The sequence below is a fragment of the Falco cherrug genome, chromosome 1 (genome assembly GCF_023634085.1).
Source record: "Falco cherrug isolate bFalChe1 chromosome 1, bFalChe1.pri, whole genome shotgun sequence".
Classification (NCBI taxonomy): domain Eukaryota; kingdom Metazoa; phylum Chordata; class Aves; order Falconiformes; family Falconidae; genus Falco; species Falco cherrug.
The window spans coordinates 108,278,972-108,301,680 of NC_073697.1; the positions used below are offsets into that span (position 1 = coordinate 108,278,972).

Genomic DNA, 22,709 nt, shown 5'->3' on the forward strand with positions numbered 1-22,709 from the left:
GGGCCCTTTGTGCCTGGCCCTACCGCAGCGCAGCGCCCCCCCGGAGGCTGCTGAGGGGGCGCCCCCCAGCCTGAGCCCAGTGCACCCCAAAGCTCTCCGCCGGGACCTGCCCCCTCGTGGGTCGTGGGGACCCAGCCGGGGCGGTATTACCCCCTCCTGGCCGGAGTAGGGAGCCCAGTGCTCCCCCCGGCAGCCCTACACACATGGCGGAGGGGGGCGGGCGCGGCCCGCGGTGGTTTGTCCTCCCGCGGCCGCCGTAGCGGCTCCCGGAAGTGTCTCCATGGAGACGGGAGGAGCCCTGGCCCGGCCGAGGCAGGGATGGAGAAATACGAGCGGATCCGGGTGGTGGGGAGAGGGGCCTTCGGGTGAGGGCGGCCCCGGGGGCGGCCCCGTGGCGCCGAGGGGGGCACCGGGAGCGGGGGAAGCGGGGTGGGGGTCTCCTGGTCTTTTTTACCGTGGCAAAGCGTGTGGGGGGAGCGCCGGCACTACGGCACGGCGGGGAAGAGGGGGAGGCCGCAGGCCGCGTTACCATGGTAACAAGGCGCAAGGGCCCCGTCGCTATGGCAACACGGGGGTCAGCCGGCGTGTGGCGCCCTGCGGGAGGGTGGGGGGTGTGTGTCCAGGCCTTGGCTGTTGCCATGGCGATGGGGTGACACGGTACTGGGGGTGTGACACCCCGGGGGGGGGGGGGGGGGAGGGGATTGCAGGCCCTGTTACCATGGCAGCAGGGGGACAGGGGCCATGTGTCACCCGGGGGGGGTGGCCTGGCCCTGCCCCCCCCACTGCCCCACGCTGAGGCCCTGTCCCCGCAGCATCGTGCACCTGTGCCTGCGCAAGGCCGACCAGAAGCTGGTGATCCTGAAGCAGATCCCTGTGGAGCAGATGAGCAAGGATGAGCGGCTGGCAGCACAGAATGAGTGCCAGGTCCTCAAGCTGCTCAGCCACCCCAATGTCATCGAGTACTATGAGAACTTCCTGGAGGACAAGGCGCTCATGATCGCCATGGAGTATGCCCCAGGTGGGCCCTCATCTCCCTAGCACCCATAGCTGGTTCCTCGGCAGGTCCAGGGAATGCTAAGCACTCAGTTTTCCTTGAGTTGAGCTGCTATGGCCCCATGTTGTGCTCCTTGTAAAGATCCTGTGCTTTGGGGACCCCAGAAAAGTCCAAACACATCTCTCAAACAGACAGTTCTGTAGAAGAGGGTTTGGGGGTCAAGGTGACCATGGGCCAAGTGACTGAGCACTGGGCCAGGTTGTCCAGAGAGGTTGTGGAGTCACCATCCCTGGAGATACTCAAGAGATAGGTCATGGTCCTGGGCAACCAGCTGTCGGTGGCCCTTCTTGAGCAGGAGATTGGACCAGATGACCTCCCAAGGTCCCTTCCCAGCTCCACCACTCTGTGATTATATGCCTTGCACCTGCTAATCATATCCAAAACAAAGATATTTCTAACACCTCTGTTGCTGATAAGTGTGCCACCATCTGCCCTTGGCTTAGATTTCACGTACATTTCCCTGTGTCAGCTATCGGCCATGCTGTTGGTCCCACAGCTTTGCATGGGAAGGTGTGATTTCTAACGAGATTTGCCATGGAGTTTAAGATGAAATCAACATTTGCATGATGGTTTGTTAAAAGTTGTATGTGAGCCCTGAATCTGGATCTCCCCTTTGCGATAGGGGCCTCTCAGTGCCACGTGGCCTCCTGGACTGCAAGAGTTCTCTTTCACAGAACAGGCTTATCTTGTTCTGCCATCCGTGTTTATGTCCTCCTCCAAGAGCTATAATTTTAGCGTTTCTTTTCCTGCGGCCTTTGACAATATGTCAACAGTAACTTCTCCCTCGTTGTTTCTTTGTCCCACCAACTGTGCTGCCATTGTTCTCCACACAGTCACAGGAGCACTGGAGGATGTGCTGTGTATCCCACCAGGATGTGCCTTTTCCCATGCGTTTGGCTTGTTAGGATGCCATGGCTAAATCCTTCCCCTGGCTTTTAGGCTGGGTTTGCGCTGCCCTGTGCAGCCACCCTTGCTGACAGCCCTTTGTTGTTCTTTACAGGGGGCACGCTAGCAGAGTTTATTCATAAGCGCTGCAACTCCTTGCTAGATGAAGATACCATCCTTCACTTCTTCGTGCAGATCCTGCTGGCTCTCCACCATGTGCACACCAAGCAGATCTTGCACCGTGACCTGAAGACTCAAAACATCCTCTTGGACAAACATCGCATGATCGTCAAGATTGGAGACTTTGGCATCTCCAAAATCTTGAGCAGCAAGAGCAAAGCCTACACGGTGAGTGGCCTGGCTTTGTAGAGGAACTACTTCCCACTGTGGCAGCAGGCTGGAAACTCTGGGCTAGGCTCACAGTAGTCTCTTGGAAGCTGCTGTAGGCAGCAAGGTTGGAGGTAGCATACTTGCAGTAGGCCACATCCGCAATGCTGCCTTGCTCCTTGGTGTTTACACAGGCTGAAGTCTTCACGCCCAAGTCTGCTGCAGCTCCGTGGGCTGCAGAAAGGTGAGAAAGACTTGTCTACCCAAGCCTGGGAGAGGGTGGGGTGTCTGGGCTCACTGGTGAGGGTCAACAGTGTTCCTCCTGCTGTCACAGTGGGAGGGGTGGTGTTTGCAGGCTCGTCTGACACATACTTGGCAATGGAATTTCTGCCTGTGCCCCACCATCCTACTTTGTCTTAATCTCCTCTCTCTGCTTGAGATTTGAATATCATTCCCCACCTGGACTAATGTGGCTAGACATTTATATCATATTGCTCTGGGCTCTGATTCTCTCACGTGGATAGGAGCAAAATTAGAGATAATATCTGCATGTGCAAGGAAGGTCACTGGAAAGGCAAATCCTCATGTTTTTTTCTGAGATTGCCAGGCAGATGTTGACACTGGGGAACAAAACCCCAGCTCTACTATGCTTCGGTTGGTGGTGTTCCAGCCAGCCTGCATACTGCTCTCTGAACCCAGCATTTTTCTTTCCACCTCGCTGCTCCAGTTTCTCAGCATTGTGGTAAATTTCTTTGTCTCTTCTAGGTTGTGGGAACTCCATGCTACATCTCCCCAGAGCTTTGTGAAGGGAAGCCTTACAACCAGAAGAGTGATATTTGGGCTTTGGGCTGTGTGCTGTACGAACTTGCCAGCCTCAAGAGGGCTTTTGAAGCTGCGGTAAGAGGGATATGGTTTACATGTAGCGCAGGGAGCTGTGGCTTCTTACAGAGGTGAAAATGTGCGCTTGGATCACTCTTCTCACTGAGCCTGGAGGTGTGAAGGCAGAGAGCAGTGCTGAAAACTTCTCGCCCCTTGGCCTCACCTCTGACCACCCAGCCACTGTATGTCTCTCTTTTGTTTTCTCTCCAGAATCTTCCTGCCTTAGTGCTGAAAATCATGAGCGGGACGTTTGCCCCAATATCGGATCGCTACAGCCCTGACCTGCGCCAGCTCATCCTTAGCATGCTGAACCTGGATCCTTCCAAGCGGCCCCAGCTGAATGAGATCATGGCTCAGGCCATCTGCATTCGGCCCCTTCTGAACCTCTACACTGATGTGGGCAGTGTCAAAATGAGAAGGCAAGTGACACTGTCACCTTAGTGTCCCTGGGGAGGGGCTACCACAGCCTGCAACGTGTCTGATCAGTTTGTATGTCTCGGTTATGAGCTCCAAAGAGTGTTGTCCTTGTGCAGCTCTCCTGTGTTACCCAGTGTGCAGCTGCTGCGGCCTGAGCCTGGCCCAGTGGCTCAGGGCCATGGCAGGTGCGGGTTTGTCATTGCAGTGGCAGTGAATAGAGAGTATGAGCTCAAAGGGAAGCAAACTGATGCCAACTCCCCTCTCTCAGGTGGTTTAAAGCACCTACCGAGGCAATTCTGTGAGCTATTCAGCTGTGGCTTACGCTGCAGCTCTGTCCAGACCTGCTGTGATCCACGGCTCTGCGGGACTCTGGGGCGGCACTGATGTTAAGGACTGGATTTTGGTTTGGCAGGCCAGAAAAACCCCTGGCTCCAGTGGCGGCAGTGACCCACAGCCGGACGGGAGGACGAATGAGCAGTGCCAGGCAGAGGGGTGAGTCCTGACATGATGCGTTCAACACAGCTCCATTCAGAAGGACCTTTCCTTTGGATGATGGGGTCAGAGAGGCCCTCAAGCTTCTGGAGAGAGAAAGTTAAGAGATGTCACCTTCCCTGAACCCCAGAGGAGCCCACGGGCACCTCTGCTCTGGGGACCAAGCAATGCTTTTTCTCCAGCTGCCTCTTCTAGGTTTTGAACCCTTGAATCAAATTTCTGCTGTTTCCAGCAAAGGCTGGGAACCAGCCGGTGGTGCCGAGGGGGGCTGTCCTGGTGCAGGGCAGTGCAGCTGACATTGGTAGCAATTTGGCTAGAGCTGTCGTGGGGCCACTTTCCTCAGTTCTAGGATAAAATACAAGGAGCTGTTCCCACGTGTTTCAGCCCTGGCAGGGAGCTCCCCAGCAGCCCCTTGCCAGCCTTGGACCGGCACTGGTCTGGCTGTGCTGGCTGGCAGGCAGCTATGCTGGCACCCAGACTGGCTGGTGTTGTTTCTTTTTCTGTGCAAAGAGAGTCAGGGATCCACATTAATGATTTCTCTTTGTTGACCTGTAGGTGTTCGAGGTGGTTCAGCCAGGACAGGAATCCCTCCTCTGCTGTCGTCCATCTACACCTGGGGGAGCGGGATCACCACCCCCCTCCGCCTGCCCATGCTTAACACCGAAGTGGTGCAGGTATCTGCTGGCAGGACGCAGAAGGCCGGAGTCACCAAATCAGGGCGGCTCATCATGTGGGAGGTGAGTGACAGGGAACCTGGGGCAAGCAGTGGCTGTGGAAATCTCAGATGTGTGATTTCTGAGGAGGAGACGTTCCTGCTCACTGCATAGGCTCTGGCACTGTGCTCTCCAGGACTGCTGTCCAGTCCAGGTGGCAGGTAACACCAATAAGCCTGTGGGAAAGGGTTCGTCTGAGTTCTCCAGCCCAGCTCTTGCTGCATGGAGGTGCAGCAGCTGACATGACTTCTCTCTGCCAGGCTCCCCCAATGGGTACTGCAGGAGGCCCTTCTCTCCCAGGAGCCACCGAGCAGCTCCAGCCTCAGTTTGTGTCCCGTTTTCTGGAGGGCCAGTCTGGTGTGACCATCAAACACGTGTCCTGCGGTGATCTCTTCACGGCCTGCCTCACAGGTGAGCTGCTGCCTCCTGGCTGAGCCCCAGACCCCTCTGCACGGCAGCTGCCTTGCAAATGCAGCGTGACTGCCTGGGGAGCCTGCTCGGAGAGGAGCCTGAGCGATGTGATGCGCTGGGCTGGGGTGACATGAAGGCCTCTGTGGCCTCTTATGTTACACCAGGTGGAGGTCAGAAATGGCAGGCATGGTCCTCCTAGGATGCCACACAGCTTGGTCCCAAAGGTCTGTGCCACGTGGGGAGGGCCACAAATCTCTGCTGTTTGCTGTCCTGACTTCATTGGTGTCACCTGAAGACAGAACTGACCTGTACAGTGGGGACTGCAGCGTGGGCAGCGTCTGGGACCTTCAGCCTTTCTCTGTCATGTGCTCTGTGAGTGCGACACAGACACAAGCAGTGACTGGCATTGCTGTGAGGAGTCAGCGTGAGCTCCTGCAGGGCTGGCTGTCCTCAGCTGCAGGAAGGCAGGGTCTGAACCCCCTTAGAGTGGGCCAGGAGGCATGCTGACTGGGAGGGGAGCACGCATACTAGCCCAAGGCTGTGTTTGCAGAGCAAAGCCCTCCCAGTGGTCCTTTGGGAGCCCTGTTTGCACTTCTGCTGGGGATCAGGGTAGCTAACGACAGATAATGTAACTGGCAAATGTCATGGGCATGGGTTTGTCCTACCTCTCCATGGCATTTCCTGCCACCCTTCTGCTGGGCGATGAGTGTCTCTGTGTATTTAACACCTTGTCAGACCTTGGAGTTTGCAGCTCCTGCGTGCACAGCTGCAATAATGTTATCTCAGTGCTCTCCTATCATCTGCTGTTTGTTTGGCGAGTTGTCGCAGCACATCGAGGCTGCCGCTCTCTGGAAGCTTGCTGAAGGCTTCTGGCTCCTGCAGCAAGTTATGAGTCAGAGTGGGTCCAAGCAGAGACACTGTCCTGGGAGCCACAGCCAGCCCCACGGTCTGTGTGTGCCTTGCAGGGCCTCACGTGTGCCAGTAACACGACTTCTTTCTGCTTTTCCAGACAGGGGGATAATCATGACTTTCGGCAGCGGCAGCAATGGCTGTCTGGGGCATGGAAACTTTACGGATGTAAGCCAGGTTTGTTGTGAGGGTGCTGGGCGTGCTGCTCCCCCAGGGTAGAGGATGGATCATGCCTTCTGTGCCACGTGAGAGGGCTCATCCCAGCTCCAGGGATGTGCATCCCAGGCGTGCTCTGGCATCCGAACCCCTCCCCCTCCTCTCCCTGTCACTGCTGGTTTTAAAAGACCCAACCTGCCTCTCTCTCTCTCTCTCCCCCCCCTGCACAATGATCCCTTTGAGTGTGGGGGAAGTCAAGAGCTGCCTTGTGGTTGCTCTTGGCAGGCACCCAGCTTGGAGGCTGCCTCCAATCACACACCTGCCTGCTTCACTCTTGGCCTGCAGCTGCCAGGGTTCACTGAGAAAAGTTATTTTTCAAAAGAGCCAGTATTTAAAGAAGAGATGTGTGTTTCCGATTGGCTCGGAACACTAGGGTTGAGGGCCCGTTGCTGCCTTCCAGCTTCTTCCTCGCCTGCCCTCGGATGTGGCAGCAGCCGATGGCTTCCAGCCGAGCCCGAGGACTGGTGCCATTTGTCACTGTGGTCAGCTGGCTCGTTCATTCCTGCTCTGTCCGGAGCTGAGCTGCTCGGTGCTTATTGCTGGGGAGGGGAGACCAGTTGGGAGCAGCAGCCAGATCCCAACAAATGGTGCTTTTCACTTGCAGAAGATAATGAGAATGAGGCTCGCTGTGGCGAGGTGTCAGATCTAACAGCAGGTCACAGCAGGGGCTGGGCAAAACGTAGAGATGCTGGTCTCTCCACACCCTAACGAATATGTAGCCGATAGCTCGCAGCTCCTCTGCACAAGAGCCTTACAGCCAACGCATCCTGCACCAAGCCCCTGCCTGCTCAGAGCGTGCGTTAACAGCCCCTGGCACTCCCCACATGGGCAAGGGGGCGAATCCCAACCCTTCAGCTGAACCTATTCCCTCTCCAAACCGTTGTGCTGGCTGCTTGCTTCTGCCCCAGAGATGTTTGCATTATCTTCTGTGCTGCATGCACGTAGTCTCTCGACCCTTTGAAGACTGTTTGGAACAGAAAAATTCGCTGGTGTTTGTGTTGGATGAAAACTGGGATGCTGCCAGCGCTGTGTTGAGGCTGGGGGGGCAGGGTGGGAGGAATGGGAGCAGCCGGGCAGGCTGGGAGGTCTCGGCTGACGGTTGCTGCTCTTCCCCTGCCAGCCCAAGATCGTGGAGGCCCTGCTGGGCTACGAGATGGTGCAGGTGGCCTGTGGTGCGTCTCACGTCCTGGCGGTTTCCAACGAACGGGAAGTGTTTGCCTGGGGCAGGGGGGATAATGGTAAGAGATGTCTGCTTTGCAAAACAGGGCTGGTGCTTTCTGTTGTCTGTTCCCACTTCCCTCGCTGGCCCTGCTTGCCTGCAGTCCTTTCCAGATGTGCCAGGCTAGGTGGGTGTGGAAGGGTTGCAGCTGCTTCGCCACATACCAGGGCCCCTGTGCTTTGGGTTTTGCTGCCTTCTGCAGCAACAGATCCCAGGCTGGGCTCCTGCAGCAGCTATGTCAGTGCTGTTCAGGGGGCTGTGCTCAGGTTGTGGCCATCAGCTGTGCCCTGCTCTGTTCCTCCTGCCAGGTCGGCTTGGGCTGGGCACCCTGGAGTGCCACAACTCCCCCCAGCAGGTCCCAGTCCCGCCAGAGCATGAGGCTCAGAAGGTTGTCTGCGGCATTGATTCCTCCATGGTCCTCACAGTGAGGAACCAGATTCTTGCTTGCGGGAGCAACAGGTAAAAGGGGTAAGGGTCTGTGCTCCAGAGCTTGCCTAAGCTTCCTGGGCCTGCCAGCCTGTGTCTGGCCCAAGAAGAGGGGGCAAGGGGCTCTAGAAGACACCTCTGTGCCATCCTACCCCCCAGCATCACACTGCTGGTGGGGCGGTTATGCTAGGGCAGGATTTCTCTCTGGGGTGTCTGTGCCAGGCTGCATTCAGGCAGCTCTGAACTGTGCTTTTCCCCGGGCAGGTGTAACAAGCTGGGCCTAGATCGGATCAGCTCGGCAGAGGAGCCTTCCCCAGAGGACCAGGTGGAAGAGGCCACTGTGTTCATGTGTGCCCAGTCGGCCCCCTTGAACCGAGAGCCGATTGTGTGCGCTGACATCGGTACAGCGCACTCGGCTGCAGTCACAGGTGAGGGGTGTGTGCCCAGATCCCCGAGGGGGGACCTGCGTTTTCACTCTCTTCCTCCTGCCTCTTTCCCATGGACAGAGACCTCAGAGAGGCTCAGGAGGCACCCTGCTCCTGACATTGGAGCTCTGTTGGAGCAGGGTGATCAGCATGGCAGAGGGCAAATAGCTTCAGGGGCTTCAACGCATCCTCGGGTGACACCCAGTTGTTTCTCTCATCTCTATTGTCAGCTTCTGGCCAGTGTTACACCTTTGGGAGCAACCAGCATGGGCAGCTGGGCACCAACTCCTGCCGCAACAGCCGCGTACCCCACCTGGTTGTGGGGCTCCAGGCAATGAAGGTCACTGTGGTGGCTTGTGGGGACGCCTTCACTGTGGCCATCGGAGCAGGTGAGGCTGAAGCCCCTGTGTCCTGGGCTGTAGCAGACCCTGGCTTTCCCCTGCCTGCAGCCCGTGCTGTGGCCAAGGCAGGCCTGGGAGATAGCGCAGGGCAGTACCAGGGACATGGGAGGCCTATTTGCTGGTGAGCTCTGTGTGCAGCACGCTGTATGTATCCCCCTGCAGAAGGGGAGGTGTGCACGTGGGGCAAAGGAGCCAGGGGACGCCTGGGCAGGAAGGATGAGGAAACAGGAGTGCCGAGGCCGGTGCAGCTGGAGGAGACGCATCCTTACCTGGTGACCTCCGTAGCCTGCTGTCACGGGAACACGCTGCTGGCAGTAAAGCGTGAGTAGAAACTTCATGACTGTGATTTCTGTCATGACAGCCCAGCCAGCCACAATGCCTTGTGACTGGAGCTGTAGTGAGTAACCCTGGCACACGAGCTCTGTGTTATTCTAGTCCCTCTAGAGCTGTAGAAGAGAAATAACTCAAAGGCCACAAAAGTTCCCCTTCTGCTATGCAGCACTCTGATGCTACCCCTTCCTCTGGGCTAGGGGAGCAAAGGGGCAGCGGAGGGGGATTCATGCACTCCCAGACAGGTGGGCTGGCCAAGCTGCGGCTGATGGGGAGTCAGTGTGCTGGCGGTCCACCGAGTATCCAAAAAGAGCAGCTCTCTAATTGATGCTGCTGAAATAGAAGCTGAGATTTGAGGCGTCGTTTTGGCTGCTGCCTTTCCATTGTGGTTTGGAAAAGATAGCAATGGTTTATGTGGTTCCTCTCTGCTTGAGCCAAAGGCAGCATCGTTGCGCGGTTAAAATGTGCCCATGGTGTGACCTGCCCTTCTGTTGCCTGGGTGTGCGATGGGAGCCTGGCCCAGACTGCTGGAGGGGCCTTTCTTCCTCCTCTGCCAGGCCGATTATGGCCTCGGCGCTGGGCTGAGGGATTCCAGTCCCAGCCCACTTCAAGGAGGCTAATTACACCCCGGAGGGGAGGAGGCCCAGCTGACTGCCCCAGTGCAGCGGAATCAGCCATGGCTCCCGTTCCTCCCCGGCGAGTGCCCAGCTCTCATGGGATATGTGCTGCCACGTGAAGGGGACAGGGAACAGCCGAGTCCTGTGCTCGGGAACAAGTAGGGTGTTTGTCACAGGAGTAAAAGGGTTTTGTCTCTGCAGGAAGGCTGTGGGCTGCTCTCCCCTTCCGCTGCCGGAGTTGCCTTGCACCCCACAGCAGCTGTTCGTGGGCTCCCCCCTGCAGCACCGTAAGGGCAGGGCCTGAGGGTGTAGCCCCGCTGCTGTCCCTCTGCACTGTCCAAAACCTCAACCCGCTTGTCCCGGTACTGGAAGTGCAAACGCAGCAGCAGTGGTGTCAGGGCAGCAGCCGTGCCTGCTCCAGCACCCCTCAGCGATCAGGGTATAAAAAGCATCGAGAGCTGTGTAAAAAGCTGAGATCTGGCTTTGGGCTTTCACGCAGCTTAGTCTGCCTGGAAACCTCTGCAGAGAGAACACAAGAGCTAGTGACACGTGTGCTGTCATTGCTGCTGTCAGCTGCGGCTGTGACCTGGCCCAGAGAGGGTGTTGGTGCAGGTGAGCAGCACTGCACCTTTGGGGCAGCAGTTCTGTACCGCTCTGCGGTTTCCTCCCGTGTGGCCAACACCGTTTTTGACTGGCTTCGGCTTCTGCCCAAGTGAGGCCACTGCTGCACCCTTCTCTCAATCCTGCTGTGAACGCAGGAGTAACTGGGAGAAGCTGGGCATGCTGGAAAGGAAGAGGAGGGCACAAGCCTCAGGAGACAGCATTTCCTCCTGCTTGGGCTCTGGCTGCTGGGCATTGCCTCCTGCTTGCGCCACTACTTAGGCCTTGCAGTGGCTTTCTGGGGTGGCAGGACAGGGATGGTGTGCCCATCTGTTGGGTATCTGGCCTGTGTGGGGCAGGGCCTGGAGCTTCACCGAGATGACAGCTTACGGCTTATTCTTAGTCCTTGCCCTTTGTGTTTCAGCTGCCGTGGAAGAGGCACCTTCCCAGTGAGCTTGAGTTGAGAGGGGCCACATCCAGCCTCATCGTATACCCGTCCTGGGGCTCCCCCCAGCCACCTGGTATGCCTGTCCTCTTGCTGCTGCCCACTGTGGCCTGGCTTGGACCTGTGTCCCCAGGCTCTGGAGCTCCTCAGCTGCATTCCAAAAGCAGCAATCTGGAAACAGGATGCTCCCGACGGTGGTTGCCACCGAACCGGAGCTGGTCTCACCAAATCAACAAGGCTCTCTGTGAACCTCCTGTGCCTGAGAGCCGCTGCCCCAGCCGTGCTGTGGGGTGGACATCCCCGGAGCTCCGGTGCTGCCTTCAGGGGGTCGTGTGGGGGCTCTGCCCCTCCCCACTGGAAGTGCCTGTGTGGAAGGGTGAGGAGCACAGAGGTTGCTTTCCCCCATGGAAGCTGTCTTTGGTTACAAAGCCCGGGCTGACAGCTTGGTGTCTGAGAGAGCTGTCAGCCTTTGCACAGCAGTGTCTGGAGTTAGGGCCCCAGGCGCTACGCTGGGTGACTAAGTGCAAACCTCTTTTCTAATTAGAGAAGTCTGTTCTTTCCCATCCCCCCCCCCTGCAACGTTTCACCCGTTTGTTGAGCTGTTCATCACGCTTTTGAGGGTCCTGGCCTGCACGGCTGGCCAAACCTGGCGTGAGCAGCCTCTCTGTGCGGCGCAGCGTGCCTCACTCTCCCAAAACGCCGCCTGGAGCTTTCCAATTACAGCCTCTCCTGGCCCCAGGAGCTTACCAGAGGATTCTCCAGCTGACATTTGTCCTCAGGCCCCTAAATCCTGCTGCTGACCAGCTCACTGGCTCCCAGCTGAGCTAGTGGAAGGCAGCAAAACACAGCAAGTGATTGTCTGTAATTGCAGTTTTTTAACCCAGATCTCTCCAGGAAGATGATGAGTTTTCACCGGGGATCCTTTCGGCAGACAGGAGGGGGCATATCACTGTGTCACAGACAGGAGTTACGGTTTTGTATCTCCAGAAGGGTCGTTTCCTTTCCTTTCTTTTTCTTTTTTTTTTTTTTTTCCCCTCCTCTTTTCTTTTTTTAACTTACATCTGCCCTGGGCCATTTTTTGATGAGCTTCTGTCTCTGATCTGCCTGACATTGCAAATGTTCTTGCCTTTCACATCCATCTTTGTGCTGTTGCCAATCTGTTGTGTATAAAGTCAGTGCTTTCATAAGCTGGCTGAGATGAAATCTCTCTAATTATTTTTGTGATTCTTTCCTGTTTTCAATGAGGGAAGCCTCGCTGGGCTCTGGTAGAAGCCAACTGATCCCTCTGTCATGTGAAAGGTAATGAATTTCTGCAGGTCTCCTGCTTTTTCCTCCCTCGCCTCCCAGGCTCCGGCTGGGGAAGGGAGCAGGTCCTGTCCGGCTGGGAGAGGTGTGTGCAGCCCTGACGGCAGACGCGGCCTCCCTGTTTGGCTCCTGCCAGGGTGGGTGCATGGGTTTTTCCCTGCCGTTTTTGTTTCTTGTGGAGCTGCCTTTTCAGGCGGTTACACCCTGCTATCCCGGGAAGCTGACTCGAATTCAAAGGCTCTGCCATCCCTTGGCACTCGCCATGTGCTGTAGGTCACAGGGACGGCTCCGGCAGCCTGGTGTCAGCGGAGGGGAAGATGTTCCCCGCTCCCACACCAACCTGGGCACCAGGGTAATTGCAGGGCTGGGTTAAACTGCCTCGAAGCCCCTCTGGGCCATTGCCTCTCCTCCCTGCGCTGAGCTGGCAGCAGCAGCAGCTCCTACAGCAACAGATTTGTCTTGTGTTGTGCTCAGCTCTCGGGGCTCCCCTTGCCCCACGCCATGTACAAACCTATTCCATAAGAAGGGGCTGGCGTTCCTGCTGCAGCCTCGCCAGGGCTGAGGGTTGGCAGGGTTGGCAGGCAGGACAGAGGGCTCTGCCACCCTTTGAGTTGTCAGTGGTGGCACCAAGATGCCACTGTTCCAGGGGATGTGCAGCCTGGAGAGCCAGGCTCTCCCTGCTCCAGCTGGGCTGCCAAATCCAGGGGTGAGGCCCCTGGCAGCCCCCCTGTTCCCACCCCTGTGCTGGTTCTTTTAGGGCTTAATGATGCCTTTGCTTGGCAGTGCTGGGGCTGGAGGTGTCACTACCTTGAATATTAGGACGCTTCACTCCAGGCAGGGGGAACCAGTGTGGACCAGTGTGCTTTGTGCTGGGCTGAGGGCTTGCAGCAAAGGCTGGAGCCCTTGGGATTTCGCAGCCTGTGCGCTCCGTGCAGGAGTTCAGCTGTGAAGCCCGGCAAGATGATTTGAATAATTTAATACTGGGCTGTGACCAACCCTGGCGAAAGGGTAAAGGAAACAAAGAGGCCCCCAGCCCCGAGCAACAATAGCTCTTGAAATGACAAGCCGAGGCATGTCCGCGCTGCCGGAGGCAGAGAGCAGCCCGGGCAAATAGGCCAGTTGCATTCCTCACGTCTGCTGCTTTGTTTCCCTGCAGAAGCTCCTGGTGAAAACTGCAGGTCTCAGGGCTTCTCCCTTTATCCTTGTTTTGTTCCTGTGTTCTGCAGAGCTGGTGGTGGATCGGCTGCATCCCCACAGCTCTTCCTGCCAAGGCAGGCAGGGCCGGAGGGGAGCGGGTAGGGGAGGTGATGCGGGGATAAGGCTGCCTGGTCCCATCTTGCGCATCCTGGCCAGTGCAGGTCCCCCGCGGTCCTTGTCACCCAGGGAAAGCCCGTTCCCATGCTCGATAAGATCCTGCTGACCCAGGCCATCGCCATCAGTAGGAATCAGCCCAAACTGGCTGCTAGCCCGGGGCTGATTTGATTTGATCCCAGCACCTCCATCGTGGTTGTATCCCCGTTCCCAGGAGGTTTGCCAGAAGGTGCGGCTGCCGTCCGTCTGTCCAGCCGCCCTGCTCCCCTCACCCCTGCCCTCTCTGGGCACCAGTCCCCAGAAGCAGGGAGAGGACTCTCCCCGCTCCTTTCCCTGTGGCAAAACGCTCCACCTTAACTTCTTTAGAAGCCGGAGCGTTGGTTTTCTGTCCCTCCAGTTTAGGTGTGTGTATATATATATATACACAGGGCAGAGGGATGGGGCAGGGGGAGGCTGGGGGAAGCAAGCAGGAGGCCTCCCCGAGCCCAGAAGGGTTCAAGAACTGACCCATCACGGGGGACAGAGAACATATTGGGGGGATGGAGAACATATCGCCTCCACAAAGGGAATTGCCCTGCCCGGAGGTTGAGTGTCGCCTTTGTGTGAGACAAACGCCTGGCTGTGATGCTGTGTGCGGGGAGGGCTTTCCTTAGGGAGAGGGGAAAAGGAGGGGATCTTTGTTTGCAGGGTCTGACACCTCCCAGCCATCCTGCCGGCACAGCCAGCACCTTCTGATGGCTTTGTCGGCTCCTGGCTAATTAGCAGAGATGCTCTTCAGTGAGGTTAGGGAAGAAAAATTTTGAAAACATCAAAGAGAAGCAGTAAACAGTGATGAAACACGGCTCTGTTTCACGCCTGTCATTAGAGACACAGGATTTCTAAGCTTGCAGGAGCGATGCGGAAGGCACAGGGTGTCCCGTCCCCCCGTGGGGTGCCAAGGGTCCATCCTTTTGGCCTGAGCCTGGTCCTGTAGCCGTGTCCGGGGATGCTTTTGAGACAGGACCAGGTGGCAGGGAGCGCCTTTCTCCGGCTGGGTGGTGAGCCTGGCTCCAGGGCCTGCTGCTGGGACCTAGGGGCAGAACCAGACTGGCCGTTGGGGCCACTGGTAGATCCTGCCCTGGGGGGGGGCAGGGGGCAGCTCTGAGCAAACCCAGCCTGGGAGCATCTCCAGCCCTTGGTGCCACCCCAGTGACAGCTCAGAGGTGCCTGGTGTGCCCCGCTGCCCTCTGTACATTGCCCACTGTCATTTGTTTTGAGGTGTTGGGTATCCAGGCTCTCTGGGAGCTGGTTAAAGTTTAACTCCAGGTTCTCCACCGCAGGCTGCTCAGGGAAGACCCCACGGTGCCTGTTGACGCTCAAAGTACGCCAGCACTGGCTTCCCCGCTGTCTGGGTGTTGGGAGCTAAAGTCCTGTTGTGGCTCAGGCTGTGGCAGGGTAAACCTGTTATCCCTTGGGGTAACCCCAGGAATCAGCCCCCCATCCCTCCTTGGCAGCTCCGGCAGGAGCAGGCAGGCTGCCTGCCCTCCTCCCCCCGGGCTGCTGAGGATTTTATTTTAAGCAGAAGCCTCTCGGGAAGAAGGGTAACGTGAGCTCCTTGAGTGACAAGTGATGGAGCTTGACTTGCTTAGCGTGTCCCCCAGGAATCCCTCTCCTCTGCCATTTGCTAATTGAAAACTGCTAACATTTGGGGCTGGAGCAACTGCCGCCCTTCGCGGGGAGCTGGCTGGAGCGCGGCGGTGGCACTAACACATGCTGGCAGCCTGTCATCTGCTCGGCTCCCTCTCTGGGGAAAGGGGCAAATCCTGCCATATGCTGCTCCGGTTTCTGACGGAGCGGAGTGGGGGCTGGAGCCAGACGGATTTGCTTTTATTCTCCCTGCTCCCAGCTCTTGCCAGGAGGTTGGGAACCGCGGGATGCTGGTGGCTGCAGCCCGGGGGTGAGCTCGGAGCGAGATGAAGCCACCGGAGCGTGTGTGTGTCCCCCGGTGGCTGTGGCATGGGGGGGTGCTCAGGGCAGTCCCTCCGCCTCCTGCTCCGCCGTTGCCCAGCTCAGACCCTGCCGCGGGTGGTGGCTGGGACACGGGGCGCTCTCTGGGGGGAGGGTGGGTACGGGAGGTGCCCCCCCCGCCCCGGGCATGTCGGGGGCACAGCCAGGGCTGCGTGCAGGGGGCGCAGGGCCAGCGAGGCCGGCACGCTGCGTACCCCCAGCCCAGGGCCAGGGGAGGCCGCAGCCGGGATGAGGGGGGGTCTGCAGGTGCCGTGCGACCCCCCGGGGGGGCTGCGGGCGGTCGCTGTGCCGTGCTGCGGGCGATGCTCCCAGGCTCCCGGCGTGCCCCTGCCCGGCGCGGTGGGGTCCGCACCCCTGCGGTGCCCCCGGGGGTCCCTACCCAGTCCCATCGGGGGGCGGGGCGGAGGCGGGGGGCGGGACGGAGGCGGGGGGCGGGGCCTGGTCGGTGTCCCCGCCCCCCGGGCGGAGCCGGGCGCGGAGCGGAGGCGCGGAGCGGGGCGCGGAGCGCGGAGCGCGGCGCGGGGCGGCGGGATGCCGGGCTACGACTACAAACTGCTGGAGCGGCCGCGGCGGCGGGTGCTGTGCCCGCTCTGCGGGAAGCCCATGCGGGAGCCCGTCCGCGTCTCCACCTGCGGCCACCGCTTCTGCGACACCTGCCTGCAGGAGTTCCTCAGGTGAGCCCTGCCCTGACGTCACGGCCTGACGTCACGCCGCGCACCCCTTCCCCCGTACAGCTCCCCGGGGTACCCCCAACCCCTATCCGGGCTTTCGCGTCCCGGGGGGCGGCGGGTGCTCCCGCGTCCCCCCCCCCCCTTCCGCACCGGCCCCGGGCGTTGCTGCCGGGAGCGGGGCCGCCCTGCGCGCTGAGGGCGGGGCGGGGAAGGGGGGCCGTGCCCCGGAGTGCGGGGTGCTCCTGGGGCGCCCCGGGCCGGGGAGGGGGTTGCCCCGGGGGTGCGGAGTGCTCGGGGTGCGGGGTGCCCCGGGGGTGCGGAGTGCTCGCGGTGCGGAGCGCCCCGGGCCGGGGGGGGAGCGGGGCGCGCCCAGCCGGTGACAGCCGCCTCGCGGGGTGCAGCGGCCCGTGGCCCCTCTCGGTGAGGAGGAGGAAGCGGGGGCCCGGGTGAAGCCCGGAGCGGCGAGTTTCGAGCGCTTGCAAAGATTTGTGCTTAACCCCTTCCTGCCCGGAGCCGAGCGGGGGTGTGTGTGGTGTGTGTCCGGCCACCCCCCGCGCACGGGTGACGCGGCCAGGCCCTGTGTGCTCGCTGGGGGCGCGGAACCAGGACCCCCCCCTACCCCCCCGGTATGTCCCAGGTACGGGCAGCCCGCGGGACACGTGCCACCCGGTGCTGCCCGGTTCTTGCCCTCCGTGCCCGGTGCGGTGCTGGGGGTCCCACGCTGGCACGGCCCGGGGGTGTCCGCGCCCCCCGGGGTGGGCGTGCGGCAGCGCGAATCGTCACCCCGGGTTCTGCCGCCGCCTGCGGTTGCACCGCGCCTTGGCACGGAGCGACCTTTGCCCGTTCCGGGGGCACGGCGGGCACCGTCACCGCTGCCGGTTTCTGTGAAACCGGGCGTTCCCCGGGGCCCGTGCCAGGCAGCGCCTCCGCTCCCCTCCCGCATCCGTCCCGCGGGCGGCTGGATGTGGGGTTCCCCACCGCCGAGCCCCTCACCCTTTGTACTAGATCAGTTTTGGGGATCTCATGGGCTGAGCCATCCTGCCCTGCCTCGGTGCCTGGTGGGGCTGGGGGGTGCCGGGGCTCCCACCCCATCACCTCGCTGCGCCCCAGCACGCGGCGAAGGTCAGAGGCAAGGACGGTCCCCCCGGGCGCTGCCTCAGCACATTCCCTGCCCGGCCGAGCGTGAGGAATGGGGAGGCTTTGTCGGAGATTAGGCGCTGGCTTCGGGTCACCGTCCCCTTTCCCCACCTGCCCTGGCACCCCCACACCGTGCACCGGGTGCTGGCAGGGCTGCCTGCCCCCGGAGAGGCGACGGGCCGATGGCAGCCTTGGGCCGATGGCGGCCCTGGGCTCCCTGGGCAGGGGTGGGGTGCTCAGCCCTGGCCCGGGGCACCTTATCGCAGCCAGTGCCTGGTGCCACCCATGGAAACACCCGCTGCAAACAGGCCGGGCACATGGGGGGGCTGGCTGCGGCCGTGGGGCTGGCTGTGGCCGTGGGGCTCATGCCTCACAGCACTGTGCTGCTTTTCCTGGGAGTTGTTGCTCCCACACCCCCAGCACGAGGATGCTGTTTGCAGGGGATGTCACCGCACCGTGCCCGGGCATGCCAGGCCAGCGCGTGCCGGGTGCCACTGCTGGCTCTGTTGCGCCGTCTCCCATCCACTTGGCAGCCCCGGCCAAGGCCCTGACGGCACTTGCCAAGGGCATGCGGTCATCAGACGTGCAGGTGCTGCGCGAACGCACGGCAACCTCATGGCCACCTCCAGAGCCACCTTGGGGACACCAGAGTCCCGGGGTCCCTGCGTGTCCCTGTGGGCTGTGCCCATGGTCTCTTGTCGCAGTGTCCACCGGGAATGGCATGTGGGATGCCACCCTCGTCTGTCCCTGGGCACAGTGTCATGGGGGCCAGAGGTGACCAGCTGCGCTGCCCGTTTGGCTCCATCCTCGTCTCCCCCCCATGCTGCCCCTCCACAGGTCAGGGCTGAGCAGGGCTGTTCCCCAGGGCCAGCTCTCTGGAGGAGCCCCCCACCCTGGGGACACAGCAGGATGGGGACGCCCCCTCCCAGGGCAGCTGCTGTGCCGGCCCCCTGCCTCCCTGAAGTGGCTGGTGGGGCCGTTTCCTGTGGAACAGGAGCCCCGGGGCCACGCGTCTGGGCTGCACATCTGGCGCCCAGCTGTTGCCCCCCCCCCCAGTCCCCTTGGGCCCCAGCACCTGGGGCTGTGGGTGCCTGTGGCCCCTGCTGGCACCGCTGCTGGCCAGCTGCTGGCACCCTGGCTTAATCCCAGGGGCCTGGGGTGGGCGATGGGGCTCCAGATGGTGCCACACTTGCAGCGCCTGGCCCAGGCCCCCTGGGACCGGGGCCACTGTGCCCGGCTCGGGGGGGGGGGGCTGCCCGTGGGGGGTGTCTGGCGGGGGCATTTCCCAGCTCAGACAGATGGAGCAGGATTAGAGCGGTGGCTCCCCGATGGCTGTGGCTGGATTTGGTTTGGGGTGAGTGCTCACGGGTGGAGGGGCAGCACCAATGCCCTGGGGTGGGATGGCAGGGACCCCATGGGACACTGTGTCACCAGTGACATGCCGGCCCCCAGCCCCCAGCAACCCTGACCCCTCTCTGTGTCTTGCAGCGAAGGCGTCTTCAAATGCCCGGAGGACCAGCTGCCCCTGGACTATGCCAAGGTGAGCCGTGGATGGGGCACCGCACTCCAAGGAGATGTCCCCATCACCTGTGTCCCTGCCAAGGGACCGTCCCCAGGCTCTGCACAGCCGCCTGGCACCGCCACGCCGGCCTGGCACGGGCACCCGTGCGGAAGCAAGAGCCCTTTGTGCCGCGGGGCCAGCAGCGGAAACCCGCTCCCGACAAAGGGTGCTTGTTCCTGCGCTGGCGGGGGGGATCCGGCCGTGGGCAGCGTGCCTGCGGCTCCCGGCCAGGCTGCTGGGGGGGTCCCCATGCCCCTGCAGCCTGGCGCGGGATGCTGATGCCCTGCTGCTGCCTCCCCAGATCTACCCCGACCCAGAGCTGGAGGCGCAGGTGCTGAGCCTGGCCATCCGCTGCATCCACAGCGAGGAGGGCTGCCGCTGGAGCGGGCTCATCAAACACCTCCAGGTAGGGTCCGGCAGGGTGGGGGGGGGGAACCACGGCTGCACCCCACGGCCCCCACTTCACCACCCCTGTGTCCCCCAGGCCCATCTTGGCACCTGCGGCTTCAACGTCATCCCCTGCCCCAACCGGTGCAGCGCCAAGCTGAGCCGCCGCGACCTGCCCGAGCACGTCCAGCACGGCTGCCCCAAGCGCCGGGTCAAGTGCGAGTTCTGCGCCAGCGACTTCACCGGGGAGGCCTTTGAGGTGGGTAATGGCGGGGGGGGGGGGGGGGCACCGTGCCAGGGGGCATGGCTCTGATGGGGGACATGCAGCTGGCAGGGGACGCATGGGGGGGGGGGGGGGGATGGCCTGGAGGGGGGGTATCATGGGGATGTAGCCAGGTTGGGGGGTGCAATGTGGGCCACCATGTGGGGACTGAGATGGGCTGCAGGGCACACAGCCTGGCCATGGGGACAGAGCCTGGATGGGGGACGCTATGGGGGCACACCTGCCCGTGGGGACAGTGCACGACACTGGGGGGCGGGGGCACAGCTTAGGTGTGGGGACAGCCCGGCTGAACGCCATGGGGACCACAACCTGGGCACTGCATGGCCCCATCCCTGGCAGGGCTGGTGAGGGAAGCCAGAGGGTGATGCTGCTGCTGTGGTCCCCAGGGCCACCAGGGCACGTGTCCCCAGGAGAGCGTGTACTGCGAGAACAAGTGTGGGGCCCGCATGATGCGGCGCCTGCTGTCCCAGCACGCCCTGGCCGAGTGCCCCAAGCGCACCCAGCCCTGCACGTTCTGCGCCAAGGAGTTCGTCTTCGACACCATCCAGGTGAGAGGGGGCCCACGGGGACCCTTGCCCTGCCAGCTGCCGGCCCTGGCTGATGGCCATTCTCTGTCCCCAGAACCACCAGTACCAGTGTCCCCGGTACCCTGTGCCCTGCCCCAACCAGTGTGGGACGCCCAGCATCGCCCGGGAGGATGTGCCCACCCACCTCAAGGAGAGCTGCAACACCGCCATGCTGCTGTGCCCCTTTAAGGAAGCTGGCTGCAAGCACCGGGTGAGCGTGTCCCCAGCCCCGTGCCGGTATCCCTGTCGCCATCCCGCGCCGGCACCCCTGTGCCCCACAGCATCCCCACACTTCTCCTGCCCTGACGTCTGTCCCATCCCCTGTGGCGTCCCTTTTCTGCTCTGTCGCATCCATGTGGTTCTGTGGTGTCCCCATCCTTGTGCTGCCTCACCCTTGTGTCGCTTTGCCACCCAAGTGTCCCCGCACCACCCAACCAGGTGTCCCTGTGCCACCCCTGCGCCTCCACAGCATCCCTGTGCTGTCCTGCTCCAGTACCCCCATGCTCCAAAGACATCTCTGTGCCGTCCCTGTGGCATCCTTCTGTCCTGACATCCCGTGTCCCCACTGGCACTCCCCTGCTGATGGTCCCGCTGTCCCCGCAGTGCCCCAAGCTCGCCATGGGCCGGCACCTGGAGGAGAGCACCAAGGTGCACCTGGGCATGGTGTGCGCCCTGGTGAGCCGGCAGCGGCAGGAGATCTTGGAGCTGCGGCGGGACGTGGAGGAGCTGTCGGTGAGCAGCGACGGGACCCTTATCTGGAAAATTGCCGACTACGCCCGCAAGCTGCAGGAGGCCAAAGCCCGCAGTAACTACGAGTTCTTCAGCCCCCCATTCTACACCCACAAGTACGGCTACAAGCTCCAGGTCTCGGCTTTCCTCAACGGCAACGGGAGCGGGGAGAGCAGCCACCTCTCCATCTACATCCGCGTGCTGCCAGGCGAGTACGACAACCTGCTGGAGTGGCCCTTCTCCTACCGCGTCACCTTCTCCTTGCTGGACCAGAGCGACCCTTCGCTCTCCAAGCCCCAGCACATCACCGAGACCTTCCACCCCGATCCCAACTGGAAAAACTTCCAGAAGCCGGGAGCTTCGCGCAGCTCCCTGGACGAGAGCACCCTGGGCTTCGGCTACCCCAAGTTCATCTCCCACGAGGACATCAAGAAGCGGAACTACGTGCGGGACAACGCCATCTTCATCAAGGCCTCGGTGGAGATCCCCCAGAAGATCCTGGCCTGAGCCCCGGTGCCCGCGGGGCGGGGGGACAGGACGTGAGCCCCAGGTGGTGCTGAGCCCTGCCCGCAGCCGATGCCCCCGCTCTGGGGACGCTGCCGTGGCCGCAGCCGGCGGCTCTCAGGTAGGCAGGGATGGGGCCGCTCCCCCACCTCCCTCCCGGGGCCGGGACCCTCCCGCAGCCCCAGCTGCCCCCCGCGGGGCAGCCCCTCCTCAGGTTCCCGGGGGTGCCGGGGGGCTGGGCCCCCCAAACCCTTCACCGGGGTGCCCGGCAGCCCCCGCCAGCCTCACTGGGGACCCCACGGGACCCCGCTGCCCAGAGCCATATTTTGTAAGCTGGTGCCCCCCCGGGAGCACAGTTGTTATTTATTACCCCAGGCCGGGGCCCACTGCCCCCTCCCTCCCCCCTTTTTTTTTTTCAATAAACTTTTCTTGTATTTATTACGGCCGCCTGAACCTCCTTCCTGCGCTTGGCCGGGGATGGGATGGGATGGGGGGGGACGCGACACCCCTGCCCCAGCGCCTGCCGGTGTGGGGGTGCCTGTGGTGTAGCTGGGGGTGGGGTGGGGATGGGGAGAGCCAGGGCCGGGCTGGGGGGCACGGGGTGGGGTGGGGGTGGGTAATCCCTGACCCACATCCCGGCAGCAGACAGGCTCAGATGGAGCCGGTTAATTCGGTAATCGCCGGCAGCGGGGATGTGCCAGGGAGGGGGGGTGTCCACAGCCCAGGGGTGCTGCTGTCCTGCAGTTCCCCCAGCCCCCCCCCGGCCCCTCATTAGCGCTGGGGCAATTCCAGCCCCGGGGAGGCAGGGATTCAGTGCAGACAGGGGTGGGTGGGCAATGGCTGGGGGCACTGGGGCAGTTTGGGGGACCCCGGGTACGTGTCTGTCTGCCCCCCCCCCCCCCCCCCAAATCACCCCAGAGGAATTGGGAGGGGGGTGTCGCTGTCTCTGCAGGCTAATCCTACAATTGCATTAGCGCTGCCCAGGCTTAACACAATTAGCCCCTAATTAGCTGCACCCCGCAGCCCTGGCTGGGCTGGGGGGGGGGCAGTGCTGCTGGGGTGTCCCTGTCCCATCCCCCGTCCCCCTGCCGAAACACCCAGGCAGGTCCCAGCCCGATGTGGGGGCTGCCCGGGGGCGCTGGGGGTGGCACCGTGGGACCCTGCAGTCGATGGCTGGCCGGGGGCAAGGGGTGAGCCCCCTGCCCATACTGGTGCCCAATGCCAGCTTGTACCAGTGCCACTGCTGTACTGGAGGCAAACGGGAGTCCATACTGGTGCCCAGTGCCTGCCCAAACCAGTGGCTGATGCCAGCCCGTTCTGGTGCCCAGCATCAACCCGTACTGGTGCCCAATGCCAGCCCCACTGCTGCCCAGTGTCAGCCCATACTGATGCTTGATGCCAGCCCTATGCTGGAGAGAAATGCAAGCCCATACTGGTGCTCAGAGCTAGTCTATACTGGTGCTCAATTCTTGCCCATACTGG

General features: G+C 61.6%; 2 protein-coding genes across 3 annotated transcripts; both read left to right on the forward strand.

Moving 5' to 3' along the window:
- The first annotated feature begins 221 nt into the window (after nucleotides 1–221).
- NEK8 (NIMA related kinase 8) lies at nucleotides 222–11,957 on the forward strand. The gene is made up of 15 exons (XM_027806101.2): nucleotides 222–365; nucleotides 813–1,018; nucleotides 2,055–2,287; nucleotides 3,032–3,163; nucleotides 3,356–3,564; nucleotides 3,975–4,054; nucleotides 4,610–4,791; nucleotides 5,028–5,178; nucleotides 6,188–6,264; nucleotides 7,424–7,541; nucleotides 7,831–7,981; nucleotides 8,213–8,376; nucleotides 8,604–8,762; nucleotides 8,937–9,095; nucleotides 10,746–11,957. Exons 1-15 carry the CDS (start codon nucleotides 319–321, stop codon nucleotides 10,772–10,774), a joined length of 2,097 nt encoding a protein of 698 aa, XP_027661902.2. The 5' UTR covers nucleotides 222–318; the 3' UTR covers nucleotides 10,775–11,957.
- On the forward strand, nucleotides 11,933–21,668 carry TRAF4 (TNF receptor associated factor 4). 2 transcript variants are annotated; one of them, XM_055698377.1, is made up of 7 exons: nucleotides 11,933–12,065; nucleotides 18,686–18,737; nucleotides 19,060–19,164; nucleotides 19,243–19,404; nucleotides 19,815–19,976; nucleotides 20,050–20,205; nucleotides 20,598–21,668. In XM_055698377.1, exons 1-7 carry the CDS (start codon nucleotides 12,007–12,009, stop codon nucleotides 21,228–21,230), a joined length of 1,329 nt encoding a protein of 442 aa, XP_055554352.1. In that variant the 5' UTR covers nucleotides 11,933–12,006; the 3' UTR covers nucleotides 21,231–21,668. The 2 variants fall into 2 exon arrangements, with proteins under 2 accessions (XP_055554352.1, XP_055554344.1); XM_055698369.1 differs by lacking the exon at nucleotides 11,933–12,065 and adding an exon at nucleotides 15,851–16,063.
- The last annotated feature ends 1,041 nt before the right edge of the window (nucleotides 21,669–22,709 follow it).